The 13859-nt window shown below is 35.0% G+C and overlaps 1 protein-coding gene across 1 annotated transcript in view; it reads right to left on the bottom strand.

Moving 5' to 3' along the window:
- The window catches only part of Rbp (RIMS binding protein), a 252736-nt gene that overhangs the window by 153004 nt on the left and 85873 nt on the right, over positions 1–13859 (bottom strand). Inside the window, exons 2-3 of the mRNA XM_085950873.1 lie at positions 3114–3329; positions 371–647 (exon numbers count right to left, since the gene is read on the bottom strand). Of these exons, the coding sequence (XP_085806999.1) occupies positions 371–647; positions 3114–3326 (490 nt within the window). The 5' untranslated portion in view covers positions 3327–3329. The remainder of the gene's footprint in view (positions 1–370; positions 648–3113; positions 3330–13859) is intronic.

Below are 13859 nucleotides of genomic sequence, written 5' to 3'. Positions count from 1 at the left end.
CAGTTCATTAGATTTTAGTTTCTGCGTGAGCAGATGGCCTTAGTTGAAGAGTTGAGAGAAAGAGACACAATGAGCTTGATAAGTCGGCAAAAGCAACTGTACCTACCAATAATAATAATCGTCCTACGTACTCGTAACTAGACTTACTAAACTAGACTACGGACTAGAAGAAATCGCATCTACACATGTTCAAGCTTAAAATGCTTCACTATTATACTGCAAAAGGATGCAGAAGATGGTAGAAAGAGAGTAGAAGAAGAGTAAAAATAAGTTTTGTTAGTAAGAATAATTAATTAAAAACCAGGTTTATTACAATTCTTGTTTCAAGTTTTACCATAACGTTGATTGTTGTACGTTCTCATCTGCTCACCGTGCGTGGTAGACCTGGTGTGCTCCAGCTCGGCCAGGATCCTGTTGTCCTGTTCGATCTTGGCCATGATTCTCTCGATTTCCGTCGCCGGAGCTGGTGGCCGGGGAGGCTGCCAGGAGGAAGAAGACACGGCGTTAGACGTCGAGGATTGGGAAGCCATGCCGGTGCCCGATGAGGAGACGGGCGCCGAAGAGCCGCCCCCTGACCGGCCGCCTCTTCTGACGGCGGCGGCCAGTTCAAGCTGGAGTTCTTCACATCTCACCGTCTCCAAGGCGGACTATGAGAAAAAAATAAGATACATTAGCTATTAAGAAAAAAATATTTAGTAAAATCGGCACCACTGCTCGACTATAGTTGGGATTGTTCTTTGTAGTATTCCATATTGTTGAATACGTGCACCTCTGTCTCGCGGGCACTCTTCAAACTTGAATGCATTGTGACTTTTGGGGAACTGCTCCTGAGACATTCCCGGTCATAAAAAAGTGATACTTCACATCCTAAAATATGGTAATTTGAATTTAAGTCAATTAGGTGATCAAGACAGGTACCTCTCTTCTTCAGGTCTTCATCATCATCATATTATCTTCTAGATATGTGGCATGACATATTTTGGAGCTCCGGTATAAGGGATTGATAACCAAGCATATTACAATAATGAAGTCCACTTAACCCTGTGGATATTAAGAGGTTCCAGATCCGGTTCAGTGTTCTCAAAATAAATAAATAAATAAATAAATAATTACAAGATAAAAAGAACTTTTTATATACAGCATTCTTAAATTTTCTGTTGAATCGTATAAACTTGACTTGACTAGCTTAAACGATTAAAAATTGTATTTGCTAGAAATAATACTGAAATATCATTTTGACACTCATATTGATTTCCATAGTAACGCACGTATATATTAATAATTTCCTAGCAACTAATAATAGTGAATTGGATTACGGATTTCTTCCGAAATAGCTCTTCATACAAAACAGAATAAATTAACTGAAAATGAATTTAATTCTACTTAAAGATGGCTAAAAGTATTAAAAAGATGCATTGGCATTGTGTTCTGATATATTCTAAAAGTTTCAAATGTCTAGCTAGTCGGGAGTTAATTAAAAATCGATTGCAAGATTTGTACCGGACAAATAAGAATACGACCTAATAAAAACGTAAAAATCAATGGTTCCGGTTTCAAAATAATTTAAAGGTTCTCAGAGTTCTAGGGTTGGGTTCCGATTCTATTTCCGGCTCTGATTTATGTACAGTTTTTTAAATGTCATGTTGACAACATTTTAAATTAATTAATAAATATTTTTAAAGTCCATGCTACGCGATAAAAAATAATTTATTAAATGAAATTGTAACACTTTAGTGTAAAAACAAGTTAAATGAAATGCGTGCTGGGTTAGGTTATGTTTTTCTGTTTTATCTCGGTTTTATGCGAAATTGAAATGTCATTGTCATTGTTTTGGAAAAGACAAGTCATTTGTCATATTGTCAACGTGACTTTATCTTTGTGTAGGATCATTTCCATTTCACCAAAGATTTAACTGTCCCCATACCAAGAAACTCCTTTACATCCATCCATGATAGCAGACCTCGTAGTCCACACAAGGCGCCGGCTTCTTATACTGAGGGTTTTGGTTTTTATTCCTGGTATAATCCAGGGCTCGAAATGAACCGGAGTGCACCGGAGCGCCGTTCCGGTTCGTGAAATTGGTAAAATTATCACTCCGTCTTGTGGAAAAAATAATTTGACCATCTGAGCTAGATACGCCAAATAATAAAAAATCTAATACTTATTTTTATAAAATACACATCAAATTTGATAACTATGTTAATATCTTTAGAAAAATGTTGAGCGCTCCGGTTCGTAAACTTTTGCATTTCGAGCGTTGGTATGAACACGATTCATTTAACACTCATGTGATGTTTCTAAATCTCTGTGTTGGTTACATGTAAGTTGTACGTATGCAGTTCATCGCGGGACACTTATTCGTGCGCCGCAGTACGCGAAACATGAGTTCGTATAACATTTTATCAAATGACAAGTTCTTCGTTGAACATTTCACCGTGGAATACATTTGTACGTATCTTACAAAATGCGGCGATAGTTTGGAAATAGTACTGTTCCAATTAGATTAACCCTAACCTAACCTAGTAAAGACATCTCATAAAATTCGCAACATGTTGTAGCATACATACAAATATGAAAATGTGAAATGTTCAACGGAGAACTCGCCATTTGATTAAATGTTACACGAACTCATATTTCACATACTGCAGCGCACGAATAAGTGTCCTGCGGTGAACTGTTTGGTAAACTGCCGTGAACTGAGACAAGTCCAATGGTCTGGAGTCAATAACAAATGCGTTTGTCTGCCCTTGGAAGAAGTGGTCCATCGCCCCTGCCATGCACGCAGCGCGGTGTCATAGGCCAGGTCGCGTACAATAACTTTTCGAGCGCACCAGCTAATGGATCCAAGACCTGAAGGCGGCGATATAAAGATATGGGTACTTTTAACTTAAAGTTATGTAAACTCAGACAAAGCACATTTAAGTGCGTGGCGACCTCAGTTTTATGTGACTGCTCTTGAGATATGCCCAGGCATAAACAACTGGTAATATACCTGATTAAGACCGGGTGTGATGCGGTGCAGTTGGTTTGGGATGGTGAGTATAAATACTCACCTTCCAGTGGCTGTATATTAGTAGTAAAAGTTAATGATATGGATATTTATGTCGTCTCACCTTCTTATCCAGCTCCCTGGCCCTGGAGTGCAGGTGGTCGAGCGGCTCCCCGGGCCGTTGCTGGGCGCTTCTTAACTGCGAGAGGGCTTCCCGGTGCGCGCGCTCGCAGTCCGATCTTCGCGACTCGGCCTCGCGGAGTCGCTGCGAGAGCGCCTCCACGAGGGGGTCTGCGCTGCCGCCTCCACCCCCGCCTCGCGACTCGTAAGACGACATCGCCTGTAGAAAGAAGAAGAGCAATGTTATTCTTTCATAGTATCACAGCTTACACGATTGTTTTAGTGTATGTCAAGGCCCACTGTAATTTCAATTTTAGTATTTATTTTTAGCATATTGTGGACATTACAAATTATAAGTTTAAGACGTTCACAACATGACATTTAGAAACAAAGATATATAAATATAACAGTATTACATAAAAAAAGAGATAGATGTGTAGATAAATTAGATAGGTACAAGGAAGTACATCGGATGAGTTAAGCAGACCCTATTTTAAGAATTTATAAAATAGCGTCCACCTAAACTCACCCTCACGCAAGTGGAATATAACAATACCCGAAGCAATTTGGTTGAACATAGTTATCGCTCTCCCAATTCGCATTAACGGTGGTAGGTTGGCTCTGCACCTTGGGAGAATAAACAACTGATGCTCCCTATTTCTAAGATAGTTATCAGGGACACACAGGTAAGCACTGCCCAGAATGGCAGAGTTCTCATTTATACCTCGTATAAGTCGAAAAAAATACGTAGCTAAATAAAAATCTCTTCTAAATTGCAGACTGCAGTATGTAAGCATACCTAAGAGAGAGTCCGTTGGATAAAGCCACGGATAGTATCCATACAACCTCATGTAAATATGTCTCAAGAATTTATTCTGAACCCTCTCAACCAGGCCAGGCCACCGCTCGAAACTATGAATTTAGGTTATAGTGCTAGTTATTGTTTATAATTCGAATGCAATATAATACGACCCACTAGCCAGAGAAATGCCAATAGAAATGGCGTATTTCAAAAAAATACTACCCTATTGTTAGGTCAATAATAATTATAAAGCAAACATTAATCGTAGAATGTTTATCACATTTAAATGGTCGAAAACATAGCTTATAATCAGTATCTTTAAATGTGTAAATCTTGCCCATTTTTTGAATAATAAATTGCCTAATTCTTGTCAAATTTGGGATCACAGAGATTTTCGATATAATTTTTACTATAAATATATCGACATAAATTTTACTAATGGTTTTATAAATGATTTTAAAAATTAATAAATATAAAAAATCTTAAACCACTTCACATGGACGTACTGAAATATGACTATATTCTAAAACATTAGAGCGAGAGGTTTAAAAGAATACTATTTTATGTAATAAAAATACTTTATGCAGTCTCAAAATGCTTAAAATAAATATAAAGGATAATAAGGCTTCAAAATTATATAAATAGATTATCTACAACGTTTAAGGAATGTCCAGTATCATGCTTTGAAAAAAGCATACAAGCTCCGTTTTGACGTACGCTGAGCTTGTCCTCCCTTAAACTGTTTATATTGAAAAAAAATGTAATACGTTGGTTAATTAATATGAATGAAATATTCAATAGAAATTCTTCATTTACTGAGAATATGTTACCATTGCATTCGAAGTCAAGCAATAACTAGCACTACCGATGGACCTAGCAATAATTTAGTACCTCGGCCTGACTATAGAAGGCTTTGTGTGAATGCATATAAATCATTACCAAGTGCAAGTACCTAGGTACCTACGTAAACACTAAAATATGGAGAAATCCTTAATTTCGATGTTGTGACCATACCTAAATCAGATTTGAAATAAATAATTATGTTTGAGACTTTCACAGTTGTATGTTGTTTTGAATTACCACAACGTGTTCTTCCCTGACGTTTCGGAAAAAATACGTGGCATATTTTTAGTACATACAATTAATAATCTAATATATAAAAATCAATATTTGTTTGTTTGTATTTTACGCGCTGCCATACCGTTCATCCGATTACTATAAAACTTTGTTAACTTATTGCTTGCACTTGCGCAAAGAGTATAGGCTATATCTTATATATACAAATGAATGTCTGTCTGTCTGTCTGTCTGTCCCGTATGCGTTCCTATACCATTCATCCGATTACGATGAAATTTTGGTAAGTGGTTGTATGCACACCCGCGAAGGTTTCTGAATTAGAAAAATTATCATCTTTTTCTTCTTCATTATTCTATTTTCTTTTATTCGTATGCGTTCCTATACCATTCATCCGATTGCGATGAAACCGATGAAACTTTTGACCAGTTGTTGTGCGCACGCCCGCGAAGGTTTCTGAATTAGAAAATCATCATCCTCTTCTATTCGTATGCGTTCCTATACCATTCATCCGATTGCGATGAAACTTTTGTCAGTAGTTGTGCGCACACCCGCGAAGGTTTTTAAATTAGTATTATATAAAATACAAAGTTTGTTGTTTGTTTGTTCCATTCAATTTTGATCTTTTTTACTACATATTAATAACATTAATAACGTTTGCATATTTTGGATTCGATTTTAATTTAGTGGTATTTTGTTTGACAATTACTCCTATTAGAATTATTTTCATATTGCCTTATTGTATTACACAGATATTTTATTATTAAAAAAATAATTACCTCTTATTATTTTTTAAATATCTTAGATAAATATAACCACGAAGCGACCCTGTGCGAAGCCGGGTACTTCAGGTAGTATATTATAAAAAACATCTGGAAAATTTACTGGTAAATCAACGAAATAATGCGTAGTGTTTTATTATTATCTATTGATTCCGATAGAGCTTATATTGAAATTTTTGATTATAAATGTTTTGGGACCACAGTTTTTGAATATAGTTGTACTTATTAAGTTTATTACCACGATTAAATATAGATATATTATTTTCAATACTGTTTTAAATAATCCTGTGGCATTACCGGTTAAGGCAGTCCGCTGCGAACCTTGGCACAAGCAACACGCACAAATCATACAAAGTTGTCCAGCATTGTAAAAAATACGTTGACAAATTAATATCAACTTAAATAAAAATGATTCAATTTATTTTCATTTTTTTTAAACATATTGTGGACATTACAAATTATAAGTTTAAGACGTTCACAACATGACATTTAGAATCAAAGATATATAAATATAACAGTATTACATAAAAAAAGAGATAGATGAGTAGATCAATTAGATAGGTACAAGGAAGTACACCGCATGAGTTAAGCAGACCCTATTTTAAGAATTTATAAAACAACGTCCACCTAAACTCATTCTCACGAAGGTGGAATATATCAACACCCGAAGCAATTTCGTTGAACATAGCTACCACCCTCCCAATTGGCATTACCAGTGGCAGGTTGGTTCTGCACCTTGGGAGAATAAACAACTGATGGTTTCTATTTCTAAGATAGTTATCAGGGACACAGGTCAACACTGCCCAGAATGGCTGAGTTCTCATTTATACCTCGTATGTATATCAAGCAATCTATAAACACGTGTTTTACTTGTGACCTTATAATCAATCGTACAAACAAATATTTAGTTCACTGCTAACCTTTTAATTACCACATTTAAATAACACGTTACTTATAGCTAATGGCAAACGACTCCAAACGCGCCAGTCGCGGTGTTTGTAATAAAAAGTTAAATTCTAATGGATTTAAGTTTTGTACTATTCCATTTGAGTCGTTTTTTTCATTTGGGTTTCGCCTTTCGGCATCTTCAGGCACTGTGCACACTCACCAAAAGACAAATACACACTGACAACGAATACTATTAACTCTAACTTATATAACAAACCAATACAATAAAGTAGGTAAAAACTTTATCAACTACGTATTAAGCCAAGGATCACAATAAAAAAATTAAGAGTAGTGTCAAATTTGGGATCACAGAGATTATAATATATATTTTTTTATCGTAAATATTTTACTATGTAATGTTAACATTTTACTAATAGTTTTATAAATGCGTTTAAAAATTAATAAATCTAAAAAATCTTAACACCACTGCACATGGATGTACTGAAATATGACTATATTCTAAAACATTAGATCGAGAGGTTTAAAAAAATACTATGTTATGTAATAAAAATACTTTATGCAGTCATCAAATGTTTAGAATAAATATAACGGATAATAAGGCTTCAAAATTATATAAATAGATTATCTACAACGTTTAAGGAATGTCCAGGATCATGCTCTGAAAATACCATAAAACATCCATTTTGACCTACGCGGCGCACGTGGGCCGTTAATATTATAAATATTAAGTTATTATTATAAATTATTTCTTTTAAAATTATATTGTTATTACTAGTTTCCTGCGAGCATATAAACTTGACTCTTGTTGAATTTTTAGAGTTGATTGAAGTCAGTATATAACAGCTCCTTCTCTTGAGCTTAAGTTAATACTGAGGCTAAGAACACGGCACAGAATGGGCAAAAGATTTGATGTCCTCATGGGAAGAAGCGAATCGCAGCTCTGCAATGAATGTCGTGTTTTAGAGGACATTGTACATATAGCACTACAATGCCCTAAATATAAACTTCACAGAGTACAGTTGCGAATTGCGGATATATATGAGAATGTCGACGAATTGAAGGGTGTCCTGGCGGTGGGTAAGACGGAAGAGCTAGGCAAAATTATTGTAAAGTTATTTAACAGAATAGGAGTGAGGAACTGATCGACGGATCCCCTTCTAGAAGAGAAGAGGCGATATGACAGCGAGTCGCAGTCAAAGCCTCGGTAAAATCACAAAAAAAAACAATCCTTACAAAGTAATAAATAGTAGGTACAACATGGTTTCGCGCCCAACTAAAATACAATATTATATTATAATAAATATGTACGCTCAAACCAAAGATCAGTGCAATGTTGTAAGCTAATAAAACTCGTAAACGTCCCCCCAAAAGGGCTTTATGTACAAAAGATTATTAGGCACACATTTTGATAAGATATACCATAATGCACAGCGAAAGCCGTCAGCTCGATCAATACAGGCCACGCGATACTGCCATACTGTTGTTATCTTTGGCCTATCTAAAAAACACGCCACCAAAAATAATACACTTATCTAGATCGTTTGATCGGGATTGCGCCAACTATTATCAGTATATATAGTATAATATATATTATATAAATATATATATATATTATTTAAACTATAAATAATGTTTAAATGGTAGTTAGAGTAGGCTAAATCAAACATTAAACTTAGAAGATCATAGAGTAACAATAAGAATATACAATTTTGAGGTTGTCAGACGCACCAGCGCATCCAAAAATGATCAAATAAGGATTGAATTTAAAAAAATATATATAAACTTTTAAATAAACTATTCCTTAATAAATATAATACAGTTGAACTTGGTAATTACGATCACGGAAATAGCGAGATCTCGGATGTAATGAGGAAACATTCGTTGACATTTTTAGTTTATGATTTTCTCCATACATTTATTCACTTATAACGAGCTACTTCTCGGGTATACCGACCAAAACTGTTAACGTGTCGATCGTTTAAAAACAACATTTTCGACCCTACGCAATAAAATCCGACTGGACCGATGCCGCCGGGATTGGATTACGTTTATGACACTAGTTAAGTGTCTAAGTACCCCATTGGTGTTTTCGCCGACAACACTGAAAAAGTATCCACGCATATGGTTGAAATTGCATGTAACAAATCCAATCTTTGTGAAGTCAGTAAGTACCTACCAGCGCCGGCGGCTCAGCATTTCATTACAATAAACAACTTATTTTGTAGTTTATGAATGACATGCTTGTTTCGGGGATTTTAACGATAGTTTTCAGATTTTTTATGTTATATGCTTAAATAGAATGGGGCGCGAAAAATGTTATATAACGATAAAACTAGTAATGCTTAAAACGAGCAAATTCAGTCGGTCCCATCTTCCTCGTAATAACCGAGTTCGACTGTTTTAAACTATTTTTATATTTCATAAATAAGTCACAAAGAAAGTAAGTAGTATTCCTTAATAAATATAATAAATTACTTATATTTTATTATGTAACACATATTTAATTTCATTTTTTTATTCAAAATCACAAAAGATGATTGTCAATATTGACGAAAATTATGAAGCCCTCCAATCGCATGACTATTAATTTAATTTCGTCGTAATTAGGTAGTGTGTATGTGACTTAACTAGTGACACAAGTTAACATTGACCGGAAGATTTTCCCTAATATGTACCTATATTTCTGAGATGTTTCCAAATTATTTTTATTTGCTTTTAAATAGACCCAGTTTAAACCAATAGTACGGCTATATTTTCCTATGCCACGGTGGCCGAGCGGCTTACGCGTCGGCTTATAATATCGTGGGTACCAGGTTTGAATCATGTGTTTGGAAAATACAAATATTGTTTTTCAATTTGTGCTTTGAGTCGCAGTATGGATCTAATAGGTCAAGTGGCTAACATCCATTTCTCGTAAAAATAAAAATCTGTTAATACAAACCTCAACTCTGCGGGGGCCCATACGAACTTATTAAGATTGGCCATAGTCTAATTAAATAATAAGTCGATATCTCTTCAGAGATTAGGCCAGAACTGGTTTCTGACGGTCTTATAACATAGAATTGACTGCTGCTTAGACAAATATTAATATTATGTGTTATTCAAGTAGTGTTATACACAGGGAACTCAGAAATAATGGGAACTGAAATACATAACGGGTAAGGCGATAGCAGGTAACCGACATGAGTAAGGAAGAATCCGGGTTAAACTTACACACGTGTCAAGAATACGTTTTACGTCGAATACTAGAAACTGCTCTCGGTTTATGAATTTACGCTCATTTAATGTTGGTGTATTACACACACTATTGCACGTGCATAATGCGTGCTTCATTTTCATAGGACACTCACACATTCAAAACCCTGCATCAAGATGCGGCGTATTGAATATAGCCTATCGGTATTCTATCTGTTTTGTGGTTATACATGTCAAATTAAGCTATACGATGTATAACAAACTTTTTACCTGGTCTCGAATTCTGAGAAATCATGTCTCAGGTATAACTTAGTGTGCTGGGAACAGCAAATATTGACTGCCGAACCTCGATCCTCATCGGGGCGTGTCGCTTGATTTTAATTCTTGAAAATACTTGAAGATACATTATAGAAAGATTGAATATACGAAATAAAATACATAGGAACTATGTGCCAAATATTCCAAAAGTTATACAATATACAGAAAATTTATTTGTGCTATCGGTAAAATATTTCAAGCTACTATTTAATCGTAAATATGGCGTTGGAAATATGTGCCATGCATTTTCTTAAAATAGATACCAAGTGCCAAACGTCAGTTGTATGACAATTGTTGAGATTAGTCATAGGTTATAGTCTTTACACAGAGAAATTCACTAGGCATTTAGTGCATGTTTAAAGCCCTAATTACATCATCAGACTCGCAGATCCAATCGGATTCTACGATCGTCGTGAGCAATCGTCGAGTTTAAATAGCAATTGCACGGAACGATTAAGCTACCAACTAAATCGTGTATGGCGCTTGATTTGATTTTTTCATCATATACGCTCAGTAGCTAGTGCGAACAATTATGATTAAATAAAGCAACAAATGAACTTTAGACAGGTAACGGGTTACTGATTGTATTTACTAGTGTATTATTAATTTGTGTTTTGTATTATTATTGTTTGGTAAAAAAATCCGCCGAATCTTAGGGGTACATTGGTATGACCGCGTTACAAACACCCAAGTTTGTGAGCAGACACAACAACCTTCTGTGATTGAAGTTATCACGAAGAGACGATTTACGTGGCTGGGACACGTATTCCGGATGCCGCCAAAGAGTGTGGCACAGCCTTAAGGGTTCCGTCGCCGTGGCCGGCCCACCCTCACCCTGCAGCGATGCTACAAAAGCGACCTACGTGCTGCAGGTCTGACATGGCGGGAGGCGCAGGAGTTGGCGATGGACCGAGGGAAGTGGCGCCAACTTGTGCTTGCCCTATGCCCCGCCCCAATGTTGGGACGTGACAGGGTGGAAGAAGAAGAAAGAAGAAGAAAATATAATGAATAAAGTCAGGCAGCTTTCATTATGTAAACGTCAAATGTATTGTCATGTCAAACGCAAGACAGGAAACGCTCGCGCGACCACTCTTGAAAGCTCGAGGTTAATTCGGATATTTTCGTACATTCTCGGTAATTTTAGACATGATCGTTCCCAAAAAATAGGAATTGTTCTAATTCGGTCAAGACTTCAGGGAACGATTCAAAAGTGACTTTTTACGATCGGGGGCGATCGTGGCAGACAGTCGATCTGAGAATCTGCTAATGTAATTTGAGCTTAACACGGCTTGCCAATGACATAGTGCTTTTCGAAAATCACACACGAATACAGTTATTTGCTATAATTAAACAACAATAGGTACCTATTTTAATTTAAATTTATAATATATTCATGAGAGAGTTTTTGATAAATATCTTTTTTTTTTAATATTTGGTATATTGTCGAATAAGAACTTCTTGTCCACTTGTTAAAACTGTGAACTTACAAGCCTCTCCTGTGCAATTAATTGACCTTCCGTTTTCAAATGATGAATGCTCCCAAAGTTATTATTTCATTTTACGCTTCCGTGGTGTACGGATCTAAATTAATTTACGTAATTTTATGATTTTTATAATAAAAATATGTCTAAAACGATCAGGAGTGATGCTAGAATTATTATTAGTAAACCGTTGGTTCATTGCGAAGAAGAAAAAGAGTCGCATCTCAAAAGGGAGCAGATACATTATTTAAACATGCGTTGCCGCTATGACAGGTACGTCACTGATATGCGACAACAGCGACTTCCTGTTATCGACGAGATCTTGTAGTCAGATAGTAGTTCCTGTTTTATTTTGTAGGCATATTCAATTATTATAAATAGTAAAAACATTTTTCCACGCAAATTTGAATATTGGAGCCCTTTCGAAACTAGGTAGATTTTGCAAGATCACATAAAAAGGCAACAATTATTAACAATAAAAAAATATTATCCATTTAATTCTAATAAATCCTTTAAATATTAATTATAGGTATTGAATTCATCTTTTATTTATTTATATTATTTAAGTTAATTTAGTATATCAGTGGAATCAAGAAAACATTTTTTCGTAAACCTTTTTTGATACAAAATGACAAAGGTGAAAACTCCATAATATAACTAAATGATAAAAGAAAAATATACTAAAACTGGAGCTAAATATAATACTTTCAGTGACGTCCCGTGGGGGTAGGCAGATTGAGCGTCGCTTGGGGGCGGCAGTTACATGGAGGGCGGCAATCGAGGAGAATATTTAGGCATTTAGAATAAAGGAAACATCTTTCCATTAAAAAATTCAGCTCATTGGTTGGAAACAAAATGTATTAATTACTATACAAGTTGTAATAGGACTATAATTTTTTTGTCTATTTTGCTATGTCTAGTTTACTTCCGTTGTTCTTGGACGAAACGTCCTTGGTTAATAGCAATGATACGAGCAGATATGCGAATTATATTTGAATTATAGGTATATATGGTACCTACTTAGTTAATTTCATGTAAAATGTGTATGAGTCACTCGCAGTTTTGAAGTTGTCGGGTGTATTTTTTAATGTATCCGAAACCGTGGACTCGCAATATTGTCTATTGAAGCATAAGTTGTAAGTAATGTATCCATACAACACATTTCTTAGATGTTGGAGTCATGAAAGGATGATAAAAAATACTGCATAAAAATGTGGAGGCATTTTGGCCCTGCCTAGGGGCGGCATATTGTCTTGGGACGTCACTGAATACTTTACAATATATTTAGAAGATGAAGGGCCATTTTATGTTTTTTACTCTTTCAAACACCTCATACCTACCGAACTGATCACAATTTTGACAAATTTAAATAAAAATACATAGATATATCGGACTTTATATAACTAATATCATTAAATAATAGTTATGTATATTATTAAGTAATTCCAACTTTAAAAAAACAAATTTTTGTTCACCATGATTTATTCTGGATCGGAACCGTTTCCTCGTGTCAAGCCTATCAGGTACTATTAGCGAAGAGTGCAATACTAGTCAATGCGCTCCCCAAAGACGTAGATATTTTCGGTGACGTACTATGTATTTTGTATTCGAAATTTTATTTTTCTGCATAAAATTGTAGGTAAGTACCTACGTAAGTATGTTTTTTAATTTTTTATTATTGTTACAACGTTTTTCTTAGCTCGTATTCTTATTTGTCCGGCGGTTCTTTGTCCAGTACAAATTTTGCAATCAATTTTTAACAAACTTCCCGACTAGCTAGACATTTGAAACTTTTAGAATATATCAGAACACGATGGCAATGCATTTTTTTAATAATTTTAGCCATCTTTAAGTAGAATTGAATTCATTTTCAGTTAATTATGTTTTGTATGAAAAGTTATTTCGACACCTTATTGGTTGCTAGGGGTCTGGGGTACTAGCAACTAAATTATTAATATATATGTGCGTTACTATGGAAATCCATATAACATGTCAAGTACAAATTTTTTGATCGTTTAAGCTAGTCAAGTCAAGTATAAATGATTCAACAGAACATTTAAAAACGTTGTAGGTATATAAAAAGTTCTTTTTATCTTGTAATTTTGTTATTATTATTTCCTATATTCTCTTCTTCTCTCTTGTGAGGGTAATATGTATTATAATGTATATCTCATGTTGATATATTCCAT

Source organism: Rhyacophila brunnea, unplaced genomic scaffold, assembly GCF_057557595.1.
Source record: "Rhyacophila brunnea isolate RB1 unplaced genomic scaffold, BYU_Rbru_1.0 scaffold_23, whole genome shotgun sequence".
Classification (NCBI taxonomy): domain Eukaryota; kingdom Metazoa; phylum Arthropoda; class Insecta; order Trichoptera; family Rhyacophilidae; genus Rhyacophila; species Rhyacophila brunnea.
Note: the sequence above shows the minus strand (reverse complement) of the source record. Positions and strands in the feature narration are given on the sequence as shown.